The sequence below is a fragment of the Oncorhynchus keta genome, chromosome 35, assembly GCF_023373465.1.
Source record: "Oncorhynchus keta strain PuntledgeMale-10-30-2019 chromosome 35, Oket_V2, whole genome shotgun sequence".
Classification (NCBI taxonomy): Eukaryota; Metazoa; Chordata; class Actinopteri; order Salmoniformes; family Salmonidae; genus Oncorhynchus; species Oncorhynchus keta.
In genome coordinates, this window is record NC_068455.1 from 34580351 (window position 1) to 34599713 (window position 19363).

General features: G+C 49.2%; 1 protein-coding gene across 4 annotated transcripts in view; it reads right to left on the bottom strand.

The window, feature by feature from the left end:
- The window catches only part of LOC118368422 (ral GTPase-activating protein subunit alpha-2-like), a 140461-nt gene that overhangs the window by 89291 nt on the left and 31807 nt on the right, over positions 1-19363 (bottom strand). For all 4 annotated transcript variants that reach the window (XM_035752496.2, XM_035752497.2, XM_035752498.2 and 1 more), the window contains exons 3-14: positions 18165-18214; positions 7295-7352; positions 6091-6134; positions 5784-5964; positions 5197-5312; positions 4854-4992; positions 3787-3992; positions 3211-3453; positions 2635-2814; positions 2026-2160; positions 1757-1905; positions 165-276 (exon numbers count right to left, since the gene is read on the bottom strand). In XM_035752496.2, coding sequence (XP_035608389.2) covers positions 165-276; positions 1757-1905; positions 2026-2160; positions 2635-2814; positions 3211-3453; positions 3787-3992; positions 4854-4992; positions 5197-5312; positions 5784-5964; positions 6091-6134; positions 7295-7352; positions 18165-18214 — 1613 coding nt within the window. The remainder of the gene's footprint in view (positions 1-164; positions 277-1756; positions 1906-2025; positions 2161-2634; positions 2815-3210; positions 3454-3786; positions 3993-4853; positions 4993-5196; positions 5313-5783; positions 5965-6090; positions 6135-7294; positions 7353-18164; positions 18215-19363) is intronic.

Genomic DNA, 19363 nt, shown 5'->3' on the forward strand with positions numbered 1-19363 from the left:
TGTAATCAAAACACTAACAAGCCATTAGAGCTGTAACATTGTTTCCACATTATATTAACATCATGGGCAACAACCGTTTCCAGGAGCTCAGCTGGACTTCTTCTAACAGAGGTATCAGAACAACTAACAGTAAGACAGGCTGTATGATCCCCAGGCTGACTGACCCGGAAAAGGATGGCAGCCAGGCTCTCAGCAAAAATGTCTTTTCTTTGGTTCTCCTGAGGCCTCTTCATCACCGCCTCAGTGATCCTCAGCAGCACCTGTAGCATCTGCTCCCTACACACACCAGAAGATATGATTAGTCCATCATGGTGTATCAGTAGATTATCATATAACACAGTGGAACTGTCCGACAATACAGTCCTTCAGGTAAAAGCAACCGCTTGGTTTAGAATTTGGTTTCCTATTTAAGCCAGTGGGTGTACACAAACAGTATATACAGTGCATTCGGAAAGTATTCAGACCCCTTTAGGACCTCAGACTGGGGCAAAGGTTCATCTTCCAACAGGACAACAACAACAAGCACACAGCCAAGACAACGCAGGAGTGGCTTCGGGACAAGTCTCTGAATGTCCTTGAGTGGCCCAGCCAGAGCCCGACCTTGAACACGATCGAACATCTTTGGAGAGACCAGAAAATAGCTGAGCAGCGACATTCCCCATCCAACCTGACAGAGCTTGAGAGAAGAATGGGAGAAACTCCCCAAATACAGGTGTGTTACTCTTGTAGCGTCCTACCCAAGAAGACACGAGGCTGTAATCGCTCCCAAAGGTGCTTCAACAAAGTACTGAGTAAAGGGTCTGTAAAGGGTCAGTTATTTATTTTGAAGAAATTAGCAAAAATTCCTAAAAACCTGTTTAGAAATTGTGAAAAACCTAGAGGGTAGCCTCACGATATCTCAAAATATTGGCCACCATTAATTGGATATTTGAGTGCCGTAAAATAAAAAGTGAGCTATACCTGACAAGTGTGAGTGGTTTAGGTTAATTGTCCCATCCTTTGTGGGATCTGCCTGTCAAGTAGCAGCTACCGGTAGAAACTTTGTACAGTTGGCTTACCATAGCGGTAAGTAGACGTAGGTACTTTTTTCTCCAACCGACATAGCTAACTTTGCTGGGTAGGCCTAACATTATTCCATTTTCAACATTGTTTTTAAATAGTGTTTAGTCACGATTGCTGCTGACAAACATGATAGGCTACATTGATTGACGGACCATGTCAAATTGGCTAGCTAGCTAATAACAGACCACGTCAAATGAAGCTAACTTTCAGGGGATAAACTAGATGACTATATCTAAATATGGTTTGATTTACGGTGATGACAGTAGTCCGACAGACAACTTTACCAGGACGATGTCAAGCTCTTTCCAAAAGCCTAATCTCTGATAAAGCAAGCTAAATGACACATTGCTTCTGCTAGCGAGCTACAAATGGATAGCCAAACGGATCTGACCCTCGCGCATCTGAAAATACATGATCAATTGATGTTTACTATATAACTCTGATGATAGAGCTAAATGTGGAATAATCAGAAATGTGTAGTTTTGACTACGCTCTTCAAGAGGAGATATTACAACCAAATAGTTGTAATTCATCTTGAAAACAGCACGTAGTGGTCAATGGATTTAGTGTAGATGGGGGATTCCTTGCGCCCCACCGGGGGACCCAGCAGCCAAACTGTACGCTATTGTGACATTTTATTGATCCTGCTTAGTGTATTTCAGTATGCACGTTGATGAGGTGCTGACTGACGTACCATGTCTGTGTGTTCATGGCGTGCTCCATGATCACGTGGCGGTAGATGCTCAGCACCCCCTTGCACACCTCCACCTGGTTGTCCAGTAGCTTGGCCACGTCTGGGCACGGCTCCAGCAGAAACACGTTGGCCGAGTTGGTCAGGAACACCTGGGGGGGGGGGTAGAGCATGGCGATAAAACTATGGTCAAGGGTTGATGAGATACATCTGGACACGCACAACAACAAAAAACGTGTCAAAAAATACAAACCGCGCTCGCACGCACATACCTGCAGGGTGGGCTGGATGCCAGCCTTGATGTCTCTGTTCTGTTCCTCAGTGAGACAGCCCCGGCTGATGGCACTGCTGAAGGAGTATGTTCTGCCCCAACTGGACGAGCGTTTGTGACCATGACTCTCCAACGCCTGCAGGAGGACACGACCGTCCATTCAGCGTGGCGAGTATGAAATTGAGTGTTCCGAGTCAATTTTAGTCTGCGCATCCACTAACTTGTGCTGTGTGTGTGTGTGTGTGTGTGTGTGTGTGTGTGTGTGTGTGTGTGTGTGCGCGCGCACGCGTGTAGTTGTGTAATAATAATAATTAGGTTAGTGTTTATATTTGTGATTTATACACGTGTGAAGTGGAAATGTGTTTTTTGTTTATCCCAATGTGCAGAAATGTGTTTTTTGCCAAAATGGGGAGAGTAGGGTCACAGGCAGGGTCAGCCATTATCAATGGCGATCCTTGGACCAATTAGGGGTAAGTGCCTTGCTCAAGGGCACATTGACAGATTGTTCACCTTGTCGGCTCGCGGATTTGAACTAGCGACCTTAACGTTTAATGGCCCAACACTCTAACCACTAGGCTACCTGTGTTTGTCTGTGTATCACTGCCATTACCTGTGTGTGTGTGCTATCGGGCTCCGTGATGAGCAGCTGCTCTGGGTTCTCCTCCACCTCGGCCTGTCTGCTCTTCTCCGGCTCCGTCATGAAGCCTGGCTTCTCCTGCAGGATCCACTTCCTGTACACCTTGATCACCTTCCGGGTCGCTGACGCCTCACAGGAGGGCAACAGGAAGGCCTGGAGATATAGACAGATATTACACAGTATAGTGCAAGAGAAAATAGGATAATGGGCATTGGATAATGAATAAATGTATTTTCAGGATCCTAATAAGGTGTTTGCTAAATGACACGAAGCAGATGTGGTGGCTAAGGACATTTCACTTGAATTAACTTGAATTATTGAATTTGCTCCAGCTAAGAGGATCACTTTGATGTAGTGATAGTGTCTTTGCACTAGATGGCAGCACACAACAGATAAGATGGTTTCCTACTCAGCATCATGTTCCAAAGCTAGTGGGGAACCGAAGGAAATCAGCTTCACAACTAAAACTGCTACTGCAGAGGAAAAGTCTAGTTTATACTCTCATTGAGTCATTTGGAAACACTGTCATCATCTCTCTGTGGGCTGTACCTGGTGAAAAACCTCATTGACGAAGTTGATGTTGTCCCGTGTGGAGAGTAGGATGGCGTGCACCATGTCATAGACGCTGCGGTGCTCCTCGTCGATGCTGCACAGGCTGGAGTCGCTGAGGCGCCGGTCAGACAGCGTGCTACTGTTAGAGTGGCTCTTCTCTGGCTCCGTGGGGCCGTTGGGCTCCCCCTCGCCACCACGGTCTTTATCCTTCTCCTGACTGCTACTACCTGCAGTGACAGTCTGAACACACACACAGCAGCGGGTTGGACAGGGTACCAGTATAAACTATAAAGACCAAGACAAACATAGCATTAACTGTTGGTTGAATAAAATTATTCCAAGTCAACATTAAAATAAACCTCGCCTTGGAACTGACCATTCAATCCTTTCTGCATTAAAGGGATACTTTATCTACTTCCCTAGAGTCAGATGAACTCGTGGATACCATTTGTATGTCTCTGCGTCCAGTATGAAGGAAGTTAAGAGGTAGTTTTGCGAGCCAATGCTAACTAGTGTTTGTGCAGTGACTGGAAGTCTATTGGCATCTACTAGCATGTTTGACATCGGACCTACCTGGATAAGTTTGGGGATGACCTCGTTAGTCCCGTTCTTGGCGCTGGGGGTGGCGGTGCTGACGTACTTCTTCTCCAGGAAGAAGGTGACCAGCCAGGTGATGAAGGCCACACGGGGAGCCAGGTACTGGTCTCTCGTACAGAACGTGCTCTCGTTGTTACGGGTCACCGGGACATACAGAGGCTTTGGTCTGTGGTGGGGGAGGTCTGGGGGAGGTAGGGAGAGGGAAGGGTCAGAGACACAGAGAGGGAAATGAGGGTGATATATACAGCAGGTGAAAGACACAGTGGGAGTTAGAGAAAGATAAGGATATTACACGAGATCTAAACACGCTGCTCTTTCAGTCAACATCAGGTTATTTTTGCTGTTACTGGCCATTATATGAAAATATTTAATTCAGCCCACAAAGTAACTGACCTGAACAACCCTGATAATTAGTGAACCACAGCCTCGTGGACCAGGTTAATGTTGCAAAGGATTTTAATTTCTATAATTCATGAAACCTCATTTAAACATGGGTTGAATACCTTTGAATTGACTGGCAATTAGCTAAAAATAGACATTCCCTCTCAGACAGAGTAGATCATTAGAACAGGGGAAATGGAGGAAAACATCAAGTTCATGACCAGATGTCTAAATTGCCTGGCCTCAGGAATCTGTGTGCATCGACTGTATTAATTAGCTTTTGGGTCAAGTTTTTGCCTTGGCAAAGGCCTGTTGCTGCAATTATAAATTAGAACTTCTGACTTGCCTGGTTTAATAGAGGAGCATGATATTACACTTCCCCTCCAAAAAAATAAATAATTTATCCAAAGCTGCTTCTTAGGACAGTAGCTAATACCCAATTTGCATGCCACTTTAAAAAAATAAAAATAAATGTAAAAAGCTACCAGGAGTGTGTTAAGAGTCAAGCTGCACATTCAGAATCTCAAATGGAGTAAGCCCTTGAGTTTTTGCAAATTGACCCACAGTGACATAACGGTATAAAAATAAAAAAGAAGACTGCTCATAGCAAAGGGAATTTTACAACCCTACATGCACGGACTCACCCACACCCACACCCCTACCTAAAAGCGGCTTGTAAAGGTTGGTGAGCTTGGTGAAGGAGGGGAAGAGGTGAGGAAGGTAGTACTTCTTGAACAGACTGAAGAGAAACCTGAAGCCGGTGTCCTGGTTGTCTTTGTTCTTCCACTCTAAACTGGACGCCTTTCAGACACAAAGAGGCAGACTTGAGTCACAACACAGCCAGACAATAGGCCCCATACAAGCTTGGTACTGGACACATGACTTTGTTTTTACAGGAAAGAATGGCCTCATCTGATTAGATTATGCATTTTGAAAGTATTCGACCGAGGCCACAGAGTGATCCAGTGTTGTCTAGGAAGGACAATGTTGTAGCAGGAGCCTCACCTGGACAACCATAAACTTGAGCAGGGTTTGGAGGATGTAGCAGGTCTGGTCGTCTGCCAGCTTCTCCCCTGGCACAGCTGGCACCAGCGGTGTAATCTCCTCAGGCACCACCTTGGCTGTTGAGCCAGAGAGAGAAACAGAGCGAAAGAGGGAATGAGGAGCCTTCATCTCACTCCAGCAGCCCATTTCATGAAATAATCAGTGTAGTTCCCCAGGACCCAGACAATCCCAGTCAGCTGCCCCAGCTCAAATTGCACAACTTCCAGATGGCACTGAAACAGGTCTGAACAGCAAACTGAGACACCTTCAACTGTAAGGACAGGGGACCAGAAGATGGAGCACCTTGGGGTGTGCTGAGCGTGTGTGTTTGGTTTTACTATCCTTGCGGGGACAAAGAGTCCAGGATAGTAAAAACAAGGAAAATTCCGGACAACTGGGGACATTTTGCCGGTCCCCTCAAGGAAAAAGGCTATTTTAGGCTTAGGTGTTAGGGTTATGGTTTAGGAAAATAGGATTTTGAATCAATCGCTTGGTCCCGATAAGGATAGTAAAAACAAATGTGTGTGAGAGACACTGAGGGGTCTCACCATCGGGCGGGTTGGAGAAAGGGTTGTAGATGATGGTATCCAGGGTGCAGGGTCCTCTGGTGGAGGGCACGGCAGGGAAGCCTGGCACCAGGCAGGCGAAGATGAGGAACTGCTCCTCTGCACAGTTATTCTGCAGGGCCTGCAGCCACAGCAGGAACAGACGAATTCCCTCACATCTGATCTGCATGCAGGACGACAGGGGACAGGTTACTGTACACGGAACAGGATCAGACTGCTCCGTCTCCTTCACAGTCACGTGGGAGTAACATGTGCAAGTTTGTGTTAGAAAACACAAAACAGGTCTCACCTTGAACGAGTTTCCAGTGTGCAAAAGCTTTTTCAGAATAGAACCTGCAACGGAAAGCGAGAAAGCATGAAGAACAGAGGACAACACTGACACCAACAAAAGAGATATGCCTTCCACCTGATGTGTACTAGAGATACAACACACTACTCTCTGCACATAGTTACACTTAACACAGAGAGAGACAAGCACGTCGGTCTGTTCCATCAGTAAATATTGACCTTGGGGGTGGTGATAAACCAGTCAGGGAGAAAAGGCTGTTTCATTCTCCTGATGAAAATGAACATCAATTGCCTGGCGTGCAGTTATGAAGCCAATCAGGTCTGCGGTAATCAAATGAGACATTGCTCTGATTGCTAAATGCCTGCTTCTCCACTCATCAGGTTAAATCAATGTGTTGAAAAAAAATGAGGAATAAATTGCTTCCAATCCCAACTCCTAGGCTCCAAGAGATTGGAAATGAGTCATAAGGAGAGATCGAGATACATTTTCCACCAGGTGACGGTCTGTAAATGCTTGTTTCTCTAGTGGAGGGGGCCCTAAAAAGACATCACTGGGCCCTGTCTTTCTGCATCTGACTATAAGTTCTACAGCTTATGGCGTTCCTTGTCCGTGTTGCTAATGAGTTTTGTCCTCTACCTACTTTGAGGAGCAGGGTCAATGATAGGCAACAGTTGTCTAGGTGAGGTGACTCCTTAAGCATGAGGCTAGGGAAGGAGGGACAGGTTTTAGCTGGTGTTCTGTGGACTAGGGAGCGTGTTTGGGGACTGCCGAGGGAAGATGAGCCTCCATAGTGGGAGCAATAAGCCCCAGGGGTTGATCCGCGGCGACGATCTCTGCCTCGTCGCTTTAGGGAAACGGCTGACAAACAGAAGATTATAATTGAGGTTATCGCTGCTTGCGAGGCTGAAACCGAGCGACGCATAATTCAATTACCAATTTGCATTTCAAATGAAGCTCTCATTTGCATTTTTCATTTACCTCGCCTTCCGCGACTAATTATTTTCTTCTCACACAAACTGTTAAAGAGTGGTGGTGCCGATAATCTATGCTTCCGTGGTTTATTTCGGTGGTTGTCGTAACACAGGAGGGGACAGACCTTTGACTAATGTACCCATGCGGAAGAATGCAAATATTACCACTGTAGGCCTATTCAAGGAGGGTAGAGTGAGTACCAACTTAGAAACAGCTGATTCACTGGACATACCTATACTGTGGAACTGCCATCGACTGTAGATTCGTTCTGGTAGAAGTTGCAGAATTTTCTGGAGAAGATGGGAAGGAACGTGTAAAATATTAGCACAAATGCCTGAAGTGTCTTTCTCCGTACAGACAAATCAGAACACAGAGACAGAGCAGATAAACCTGATCACAGATGGAGAGAGGACAGAATTATTTTTACTCGATAGGCTTTAAACAAGTCACATTTGCACACCACACACTAGACAGGGCCATGTTGCTAAGCTGCTCAGACATACATCCTAAACAGAGCCCAGTTTAAAAAAGCATAGCAGCCAGTCAACCAGTAGTCACAGCTGTCCGTTCCTCCTCCTCCGTGTGTCTCTGGCCTGCTATAGGGGTGGCCCCGGTGACATGGGACAACACTGGAAATGTCATCACCTCGCCAACCATGAAATGTACAACTCAATTAGAGCGTGTGACCTTTCAGCAGGCTATAATTACTCCTACACTGAGGGAGGGGTTACCTGGGTCCCTCTGGGGGGATAAAAAAGAGACAAGGGGGGTGAGGGATGGGGGGGATGAGAAGAGAGGACACCACTGTGGAATGTGCAGTGTGTGGCGGCTGGTCCGGTAATGGCCAGTGGATTGTGGGTAATTGATGAACCACTTGGTAGAGCAACCCTACTCTGGCCTGCATGATAAAGCTCTGATATGAGAGAAAGAGAGAGAGAGAGAGAGAGAGGCCTCTGAACATGAAGTCCTCACCAGCATGCTGAAACTGAATTTGCAGTGAGTCTTGAGAAATAGAGACTGAAGGTCAGAGCACGGAGAAAGAGCGAGAGACCAGATCCTGGATCAGTAGCCAAGAGGAGAGCAGCCATGCCACATTACGGCTTCCAAAACGCATCTCATGTTTCGAGTACAGCATATCTCGGTTTATCAACACCTCCCCCCGCTCTGTATTTCTCCCCTCCTCCACCTCTCCTCTCTCTCGTTGTGCATCTCTCCTCGTGTCTACTCCACTCTCCGTCTAAATCCCTCTCCTTCTCAGTGATAGAAACAGAAATCTGACAGCCATCACTCCTGGTGTCCCTGTGTCCTGGTTGACTCCTCTCTGATCCAGAGCGTGACGATACATGTCCTTCTCTATTGCACCTTTCTATTGATCCCGGCTGGGATTAGACATGCCCAGCTCCCAGCACTGACGCTCTCCTTGGAGATGCAGACATTACTCTAGGTGGTAAAACAGTGGGGGGTAAGTCTAAGCCTGTGTGTTTTCCAGAGAGGGAGGGTGGTGTGTGTGTGTGTGTGTGTGTGTGTGTGTGTGTGTGTGTGTGTGTGTGTGTGTGTGTGTGTGACACCCACCCTTCGTCCAGGGGAAGGCAGGGAATGCAGAGCAGAAGCGGGGAGACTCCCCGCGGCGGTGGGAATGGCAGCCGCAACAATGGGACTTTACTGGCTGATATGAAGCACTGTGAGCCTGACAAAGGGGCTGAGCAGAGCGGGCTGACTGAGTTACTCTAATCTGGAGACGTACTCCAGGCATAAAGATGGGGTATTACGGAGGGACGCGTCCGACTCCAACCACATTTACATGATCCGTACTTAGGTTTCCAGCCACAGGGCGTACATGACACAGAATACACTTCTACCAGAGGTGTCCCACAAGGGCTTTCCAGCGCTCACAGACAGCCTCAGGGGAACTTTGAAGACTTTGTTTTTGTCATTGTACCCACTGATTTAAGCTTCACTTTGGTAGGATGTAACACCGCACCTGTGGAGTCTCTCATCCTTGTTTCGACGCAACAACGAGAAAAGTTGGTGAATAAGTCAACAGGATTCGGTGGAGTTTCAACTCATGTTAAGAGCGAGCGTACTTTCCAGAAAAACACGAGGAAACTTTTCTTAAACCAGCCATATATGAGCCAGAGACAGTTTCTATAGGGCAGTCAGTCACAGTGGAGTTGGGAGTGAACGGCATGGCAGGCATGTGACCATTACAGCCCAGAGAGCCACAGCAGGCGAATAGAGCAGGGTCACAGTTCACTGTCATTTAATTCAACTATCGTGTGAACCTTCATTGAAAATGCTGGAGTAACTCAAATGTGTAGGACAGTTCAGTAGATCACTAGGCCTTCACCACCTACAGTGGTGAAATAATATGTGACAGTAAAATGTCCGGTCATACAGTGGAAGACTGAAAATGTTTCCAGGCCAACCCCCACAGTGTAAACAGTGGATTACTCATTTACACTGAAACCAAATCACCAGCCGTTTGTAGAAGTAGATGCTGAGCTCAAATGATGACAGCCGATAGACTATCAAATAGAAGTAGGCCTAATATGGATCTGATCAGATTGGTTAAGTAGCCTATCAAACGGAGTTCTTGCTTGCGCGATATCTACATTTGATCGTAACAAGCTTATCAGACATGCAATGTAGAACACATATAACCAAAAAGGCATTCGTGAAACGGCTTCATACTACTCTCTGGCCAGTAGGTGGCAGCAACAATACACTGTAGCCCTTCCTAAAGCTAATGATTACCAGTCCGATCAGTATTCACATATTCCACTGTTGTCAAAGTCAAAGCAAGCGGAATTCGCTGACCCTTACGTTTCATAGCAGGTCTTAAAAAAAAACCTTTTAATGATCAGCTAGGATTTGTTTTTGACAGGGCCGGCGAGTTCAACCCACTGCCAGTGAGGCAGAGTAGGCAAATAAGGCAAACCTAGTGACGGTTGCCGAATAGATACACAGAGGTTTAGACCATAATAGCAACCTACAAAACGAAGGCCTAGACTACTACTCGACAGCAATGCATCAAATGACAAATCTAATCTCTCTAGTGGTCAGGTGAAGGCTGACATGTATGCTATTTGGCAGACACCTTATCCATAGTCACTTACAGTCAATGCGTGCATACCTTTTGACATATGGGTGGCCCCGCCGGGAATCGAACCCACGACCATTGACTTTGTAAGTGCCAACGCTTGTAAATAAGCATTGATACTTGCACCAGAAGTCTCCTGCGGAAGATCTGACAATCCTAATCCAAACCGGAAAGGAGGAAAAACGCACAATGGCTCCATGTACATTCTCCTGAGGGATGTTGGCTAGTAGAAAACAAGCCAATAAAAAGCCATTGAGCTCTTTCACCCTTGATGCGGACGAAGGGGGAGATGAGGCCATTAACCCAGAGACACAGAGGAGAGGTATTGACGGGCAGCCACAATACAGGTTGACATTATTTTATTCATGACCTACTTGGAACATTCACATTTACATACCCAGCATTTTAATGGGTCGGCTCTGCAGCGAGCGGTTAAACTGACATCAATCACGGCCAATCGTCCGTCCCCCGTGAGCGACGGCAGAGACTAGCACAGTAAATCACGAGAGCTGTGTAAATCGAGCTCGTTCCTCTCCTCCATGTCCTCTTGCCTTCATAACATGATTACCGTCCTGTCTCTACTACAGCACTGACTGGAGAGTAGCCTGGCCTAAGTCCCAAGGGTCTACACACAGACAACCACAGTGTTCAGTTGCTGGCTGATATCCAAAAATAGTGGAGGAAAGTAACATCAATTTAGCTCTCACAGAGCTCTCCTTTTCTATCTGCTCTCCTTTACCCAAAGGCATATTTGTTGCATCAAATAAAGTATATTAAAAACCCTCTGAGCACCACCCTATTGAAGTGTATTCGGTGTATTCTGGACAGACTGGGGCTTTCCCAGTCTGTAGGTCAGAGCAGCCTTGAGCTCAGAGTGGGGCTGGGTGACGGGGCTGGGGCTGGGTGACGGATGGCTGTGCTCAGAGTGGTGAGTCAGGGGCTGGGTGACGGATGGCTGTGCTCAGAGTGGTGAGTCAGGGGCTGGGTGACGGATGGCTGTGCTCAGAGTGGTGAGTCAGGGGCTGGGTGACGGATGGCTGTGCTCAGAGTGGTGAGTCAGGGGCTGGGTGACGGCTGGCTGGGCTCAGAGTGGTGAGTCAGGGGCTGGGTGACGGATGGCTGTGCTCAGAGTGGTGATTCAGGGGCTGGGTGACGGATGGCTGGGCTCAGAGTGGTGAGTCAGGGGCTGGGTGACGGATGGCTGTGCTCAGAGTGGTGAGTCAGGGGCTGGGTGACGGATGGCTGTGCTCAGAGTGGTGAGTCAGGGGCTGGGTGACGGATGGCTGTGCTCAGAGTGGTGAGTCAGGGGCTGGGTGACGGATGGCTGTGCTCAGAGTGGTGAGTCAGGGGCTGGGTGACGGATGGCTGTGCTCAGAGTGGTGAGTCAGGGGCTGGGTGACGGCTGGCTGGGCTCAGAGTGGTGAGTCAGGGGCTGGGTGACGGATGGCTGTGCTCAGAGTGGTGAGTCAGGGGCTGGGTGACGGATGGCTGTGCTCAGAGTGGTGAGTCAGGGGCTGGGTGACGGATGGCTGTGCTCAGAGTGGTGAGTCAGGGGCTGGGTGACGGATGGCTGTGCTCAGAGTGGTGAGTCAGGGGCTGGGTGACGGATGGCTGTGCTCAGAGTGGTGAGTCAGGGGCTGGGTGACGGCTGGCTGGGCTCAGAGTGGTGAGTCAGGGGCTGGGTGACGGATGGCTGTGCTCAGAGTGGTGATTCAGGGGCTGGGTGACGGATGGCTGGGCTCAGAGTGGTGAGTCAGGGGCTGGGTGACGGATGGCTGGGCTCAGAGTGGTGAGTCAGGGGCTGGGTGACGGATGGCTGGGCTCAGAGTGGTGAGTCAGGGGCTGGGTGACGGATGGCTGGGCTCAGAGTGGTGAGTCAGGGGCTGGGTGACGGCTGGCTGGGCTCAGAGTGGTGAGTCAGGGGCTGGGTGACGGCTGGCTGGGCTCAGAGTGGTGAGTCAGGGGCTGGGTGACGGATGGCTGTGCTCAGAGTGGTGATTCAGGGGCTGGGTGACGGATGGCTGGGCTCAGAGTGGTGAGTCAGGGGCTGGGTGACGGATGGCTGTGCTCAGAGTGGTGAGTCAGGGGCTGGGTGACGGATGGCTGTGCTCAGAGTGGTGAGTCAGGGGCTGGGTGACGGCTGGCTGGGCTCAGAGTGGTGAGTCAGGGGCTGGGTGACGGATGGCTGTGCTCAGAGTGGTGATTCAGGGGCTGGGTGACGGATGGCTGGGCTCAGAGTGGTGAGTCAGGGGCTGGGTGACGGATGGCTGTGCTCAGAGTGGTGAGTCAGGGGCTGGGTGACGGATGGCTGTGCTCAGAGTGGTGAGTCAGGGGCTGGGTGACGGATGGCTGTGCTCAGAGTGGTGAGTCAGGGGCTGGGTGACGGATGGCTGTGCTCAGAGTGGTGAGTCAGGGGCTGGGTGACGGATGGCTGTGCTCAGAGTGGTGAGTCAGGGGCTGGGTGACGGATGGCTGTGCTCAGAGTGGTGAGTCAGGGGCTGGGTGACGGATGGCTGTGCTCAGAGTGGTGAGTCAGGGGCTGGGTGACGGATGGCTGTGCTCAGAGTGGTGAGTCAGGGGCTGGGTGACGGATGGCTGTGCTCAGAGTGGTGAGTCAGGGGCTGGGTGACGGATGGCTGTGCTCAGAGTGGTGAGTCAGGGGCTGGGTGACGGATGGCTGTGCTCAGAGTGGTGAGTCAGGGGCTGGGTGACGGATGGCTAGGCTCAGAGTGGTGAGTCAGGGGCTGGGTGACGGATGGCTGGGCTCAGAGTGGTGAGTCAGGGGCTGGGTGACGGATGGCTGGGCTCAGTGGTGAGTCAGGGGCTGGGTGACGGATGGCTGGGCTCAGAGTCAGGTCGCTGCCCGGATACTGGGGAAGCAGACACACACACTTCACTCGGAGGTCCCCTGGTTACAGAACCACAGGGCCACAGCCAGTCTCAAAACCCCTAAACTGGTCAGAACCACAGCCAGTCTCACAACCCCTAACCTGGTCAGAACCACAGCCAGTCTCACAACCCCTAACCTGGTCAGAACCACAGCCAATCTCACAACCCCTAACCTGATCAGAGCCACAGCCAGTACCACAACCCCTAACATGGTCAGAACCACAGGGCCACAGCCAATCTCACAAACCCTAACATGGTCAGAACCACAGGGCCACAGCCAATCTCACAACCCCTAACCTGGTCAGAACCACAGCCAATCTTACAACCCCTAACCTGGTCAGAACCACATCCAGTCTCACAACCCCTAACATGGTCAGAACCACAGGGCCACAGCCAGTCTCACAACCCCTACCCTGGTCAGAACCACAGCCTGTACCACAACCTCTAACCTGGTCAGAATCACAGGGCCACAGCCAGCCACACAACCCCGAGATCAACAAAACTGTCTTTTATCTATGATTGAAATGCACTGTATTCAAACTTGTGTAATGCACACAAAAATAACTTGCCTCTCACGAATTTCCAATGATGTCCTGTCCACTGACCCGTCACCTCTGCCATGAAGGAGGGTAAATAACCATGAGTCAGTGGGTCTGGGAGTCCTGTCATGTGACCACAGAGCTCCCGTCTTGTGACAATGACGCCAGAGGTCTAGAGCGATGTCCCATGACTTCCACCTACATACACTTGCTGTATTTAGTGCCGCTCTCCCACAGCGTTCCTCAACTGTTCCTCATCCACCTACTCAAATGTGCTGCAATTTGTCAGTACAGCAGGAAATTATCTGTAATTAGTTGAAGTGTGAAGACTGATGCTGATGTTCTGTATCTACACTGACTGTACAAAACATTCATGAACACCTCTTCTTCCATGACACAGACTGACCAGGTGAATCCAGGTGAAGCTATGATCCCCTATTGATGTCACCTGTTAAATCCCTTCAAATCAGTGTAGATGAAGGGGAGGAGACAGGTTAAAGAATAATTTGCAAGCCTTGAGACAAGCCGTGGACTGTGTATGCGTGCCATTCAGAGGGTGAATGGGCAAGACAAAAAATTGAAGTGCCTCTGAATGGGGAATGGTAGTAGGTGCCAGGCTCACCGCTTTGAGTGCGTCAAGAACTGCAAAGCTGCTGGGTTTTACACGCTCAACAGTTTCCCGTGTGTGTCAAGAACAGTCCACCACCCAAAAGACATCCAACCAACTTGACAACTGTGGGAAGCATTGGAGTCAACATTGTAGTGTCCATTCCCCGACCAATTGAGGCCAAAACGGGGTGCAACTCAATATTAGGAAGGTACACACACACACACACACACACACACACACACACACACACACACACACACACACACACACACACACACACACACACACACACACTAAAGCATCTACATCCAGTGTGGCCTCGACATATGAACAACTGCAAGGACATTGTCATTGACTGATTAGACCACTTGCAGGCTAGGGGCAGATACTGTGCAGTCAGTGTGTACCTATTCTAGCGTGTAGTGTCCGCTGCAGTGGCCTAGCCAAAGCCTGCTCCCTCTTGGCAGTGAAGGCACAGAGGAAAGTGAGGAAGTGATGGGGAGAGGCAGGCCAGGGCTGGGAGAAAGCAGCCGTTATGCCCACTGCCAATCTGAGAGTGAAGGCAGGCAAGTGTTTCATGGGAGGCAGCCAGGGTCGAGCAAGTTCAACAGAGGTGGTATTCACAGCAGGACTTAGCAAACACGCAGCGTGTAGCGCAGGCCAGCAGCCCTCTGTCCTCAGCTTCTATGTCGTGGTGCGAAATCTCCTCTGACGGTTGCCTTTGAACGTGTGATACGTGGTTAATGTGATGCGTCTGGCTGAGAGGACTCGGTTCATTGCTGTTGTGCATTAGATCGGTGCGTGAGAAGAGAAAACAGGCATTTGACTGTGGCACTCATAGGTTGTCCAAAACATGGACTGAATAAGGGACGGCACGGACAGCGGTTCGGTATTGCCAGGGGCAGGTATTGATTAGGCTGGTTACTGAACTCTTTAACTGTGCGTGTTAGGAGGTCTATTGAAGGGCAGACGTACAGGTATGCTATGACATTTTGTGTCTGTGGCATGAAGAGCAGTACACAGGCTCTCTTGCGCCTCATCATACCGTGGTGTAACCACACACACACACACACTACACGCCAGTGCAACAGCGCAAGCTGCCCCTGACAATGCCACCACAGACAGAGAGGGCAGGGAGGTGGCGGGAGATGACGGCAGGGGGTGGGGGTGGTGCGTTTAGAGTGAACAGAAAAACCCATTACCCCTCTAGCAGGCTCTGCTACACAGAGGATGACCCCCCCCCCCCAAACCACCCTCAGAAAAGGGGGCTCACATACCGCACCACGGTGACAGTAAGGTCATCTCCACAGCACAGCCAGGTCAAAACAATAACACGATGGGGACACGTCAAGCCCAGAGATGGTCTTAGTTTGACGGATGGGGAATCTGTAGCCTAGTTTCTCATCTTTCCTTGGAGAGCAGAGACAACTGGAGCTAGGAGCTTGGAGAGCGGAGACAACTGGAGCTAGGAGCTTGGAGAGCGGAGACAACTGGAGCTAGGAGCTTGGAGAGCGGAGACAACTGGAGCTAGGAGCTTGGAGAGCGGAGACAACTGGAGCTAGGAGCTTGGAGAGCGGAGACAACTGGAGCTAGGAGCTTGGAGAGCGGAGACAACTGGAGCTAGGAGCTTGGAGAGCGGAGACAACTAGAGCTAGGAGCTTGGAGAGCGGAGACAACTGGAGCTAGGAGCTTGGAGAGCGGAGACAACTGGAGCTAGGAGCTTGGAGAGCGGAGACAACTGGAGCTAGGAGCTTGGAGAGCGGAGACAACTGGAGCTAGGAGCTTGGAGAGCGGAGACAACTGGAGCTAGGAGTTTGGAGACAACTGGAGCTAGGAGCTTGCTACCTTTAGTGAGGTATCGGGAGACTTACAGGGATGAATTCATGAAGTGGGTTATTGAAGGCAGAGAGATTCTTTATTCTTGGCCCGTCTGTCAAACCGAATTAAAAAGTGTGTCAAAGTGTGGAGTCACTAATGGCTTTATCCTTGCAGTCATCCAGTCACACACCCACCTCTGTGCTGTCTGGGGATGACTTTATGGTTGATGGACGAGCCTAACTAAAACTGATGATACAGACCTGCTACAGTACTAGGGGCATTGCAGTTCCCAGCACAAGATGTCGGCAATTTGAATCTGATCCAAAAGTAAGAGTACAAAGACACAGCACAGAAGGGCCCCGACAACAGGCACATGCCCTCCCTTGAGAGCAGAAGGAAATAAACCTGTGCACACCTTCAAAACCTTCTTCTGGGAACTTATTTCCCGTCCTTTTCTACTGTACAAATCTATCCCCTTACACTGTGAAGTGAATGCTTTCTTTGGGGGCCGAACACAAAAACGACACCCATAGGTGCCAGGCGTAGGCTCGCAGATAGACCTGGTATATCAAGTCCGTAGTGTTATAAACAGCCACGTACGATCCAACATGTCTAATCTAGCAGCTCAGAGAGAAGGGAACACAGTGTGTCAGTTGAGGATCAAAGCTGTTCGTATCGGTCCTGTACACACCACTCAGTGAGCTTATCTTCTCGGCACACTGTAAAAGCACACGGGGCTAAAGGGTTAAGCTGCTTTCAATATTAGTTCTTTTTCAAAGGATAACCTAGAAATATTTTTTTTAAAGGCATGTGGAATCCGAGGCCATATGACTGGGCGCGTGTGGAGGGAGACAGACTTCTCATGCTGCGGAGGGAGGCAGAGAAAGCCAGACTAAAGCCTGGCTTCGTGCCACATGAACGGACAGAGAGCACTTCCTGTCAATACCGGGTTGGATGTCAGCTTAAAATGTACGGAGAGGAGTTCAGTCAGGTGAAAGTCAGGTATCACAAATACAGTTTGAACTCCGTTGGTGAAGTTCTCGCTCAACAGTCAATACAGGAGAAAGACTGTAAGCAGCTGACTGTCAATAACACAGGATATCACATACACCTGCGATACCAGCATGCTAATAAAGCACAATATATATAGCATGTTCTGCACCTCACACCCGTAAGTTTGCGAATAACAAGCCAAACGCAGTCCACATATGGGGATACATTTTATGTAAAATGATAATACATTGAAGATGCCTGGGTAGCTCTCAGACAGAGTGGAGAAGGGACAGGCAACTTGGACTGGAGTGGGAGCCACAAAAAAATCTGAACTCATCATGAGGGGTCACAGTGGCTGCCAGTTGACTGTCCCTGGCGTAGAGTATATGGCCTGCTAACACCGTTTAGCCTCAATCTCACACAGAGACCAGTGGGCCCATGTCCAGACCTCAGCCCTGGGCTCCTCTTCCTCTGTCCTGCTAGAATGACCTCTGTCGACGCAGTGAGAAGAACAGTCCATTTCCACTGAAAGGACCTTGACATATGCTCTCTTCTAGCTTCTCTCCACCTCTCTTCTAGCTTCTCTCCACCTCTCTTCTAGCTTCTCTCCACCTCTCTTCTAGAGACTGACAGCTTGTGTTGTTTGTATTGGAAACTGCCTGTTTGTATTGGAAACTGGAGCTGCTGTTTGAGTCAGGTGGGAAAACAAGGTGGGGGACTTTAACCTCGAGGAGAAGCACCAGACTGGAGAATGACATCAGTCAAGCTGTTTATAAACCGTGTAGCCCACACATCACTCATCTCTACTGAACAAAAACCCTGCAAATGAATACAGTACACAGCAAGGTTTCTGCTATCTCTGTGTGCTGCCTTCAACACTGGTGAAAAACAATCAAGCAGGGTTTATTTATTCCTTAACAACCCCCTTTCCTTTTCTATTTGAGGTAAATTAAGGAAGTAGGCAGGCAGGTCGAATTAGCAACAAGGAAACGGTGTTGGCCCCTCCCTTCAGCTGACTGCAGAGCTGTGTAAACAGGTTGAAATGCCGTAACCACAGAGACAGATCTGATCCATGTCTACGGCTGGAACTGTCACTAGACATCAGACCGGGAACCATCAACATGATTCAGAACAGAAAGGTACAGCAACTTACTTCAAAAATAAAGAGGATAGAGTCCAGCTCCTCCCTCTGAGATTTGTTCCCTGAAAGAGAGAAAAGAGTCAGTTTCATCCATAAGAGGAAAGACAGTTCAACATTGGGGATTGAAACCTGTCAGAAATGTGTAGTTCATTTCACTTCAGTGGTTTCCAAACTTCCTTCTGTAGTACAGCATCTGCTCATCATCCAGATCACTTTTGTAAGTCCTAATTGATCACAACACTGGGGATGCGAGTTCTCTCTTACAATGAAGTGAGACATATTGACTTGGATGAGAACTGGCAGGCTCTGCAACTCTCTAGGGCCAGGATGAATGTGACTAACGTACTTGTACTTCATCATTCCAAAGCCCTGACAGTTGTGTGACTTTCATGATCTTGTCTGTGTACTATGAACCCTTCACTGTGTGTGTGTGTGTGTGTGTGTGTGTGTGTGTGTGTGTGTGTGTGTGTGTGTGTGTGTGTGTGTGTGTGTGTGTGTGTGTGTGTGTGTGTGTGTGTAAGTAAAAGATCTCTACGAGTTATGAGCACTACAACGAGGCAGCTGCTGGTATACCGGCGGTCACTTCCTCCCAAGGTCATGATCAAAATAGAGCTATAGGGTCTGAAGCTATGAGGAGGACAACGCGGAAGCTGAAGTCATCCCTCTCAACCATGTCATCAGAACAGTGCTTTAAAGAGTAGTGAGAATGGGGGAAGTGGAGGGGGTTAATTATTGAAGGCCCTACGATGGAGCATGCATTAAACATTGAGGTAGTCATGCAGGGCTCAGTAAGCGCTAGAAGGGGACTTGGGGAGAGGACCCACAGAGGGGTGTGCGTTACAGAGCCCATTCATCAACAAACAGACTGACAGCAGGGGGGTAGAGAAGGCCCTGTCCAGAAACCACCCCTGGCTGTGCCGTACCCACTAAACACTTAGATCGGAGGGTAGTGTAGCGCCACCTTGGGTTAGATAACGGGCCAGGTAACGGGCCAGATCAAGCTTTTCTCCTCCCTCTATCTAAACGAGTTTACCGAGAGTACATGTACCTGAAAATCCTGCACTAAACTCAAGAAGTAATGTCAGTGTGGAGTGTGGTATGTGTTCTGAGAAGGAGAGGGTTCTGGGAAATGTACGGTTGCTGTGGTGCACTTTCTAGGTTATTATTAGCTCCCAGCGATACTAATCCAGGGTTTCCCAAAGAGAAGTACT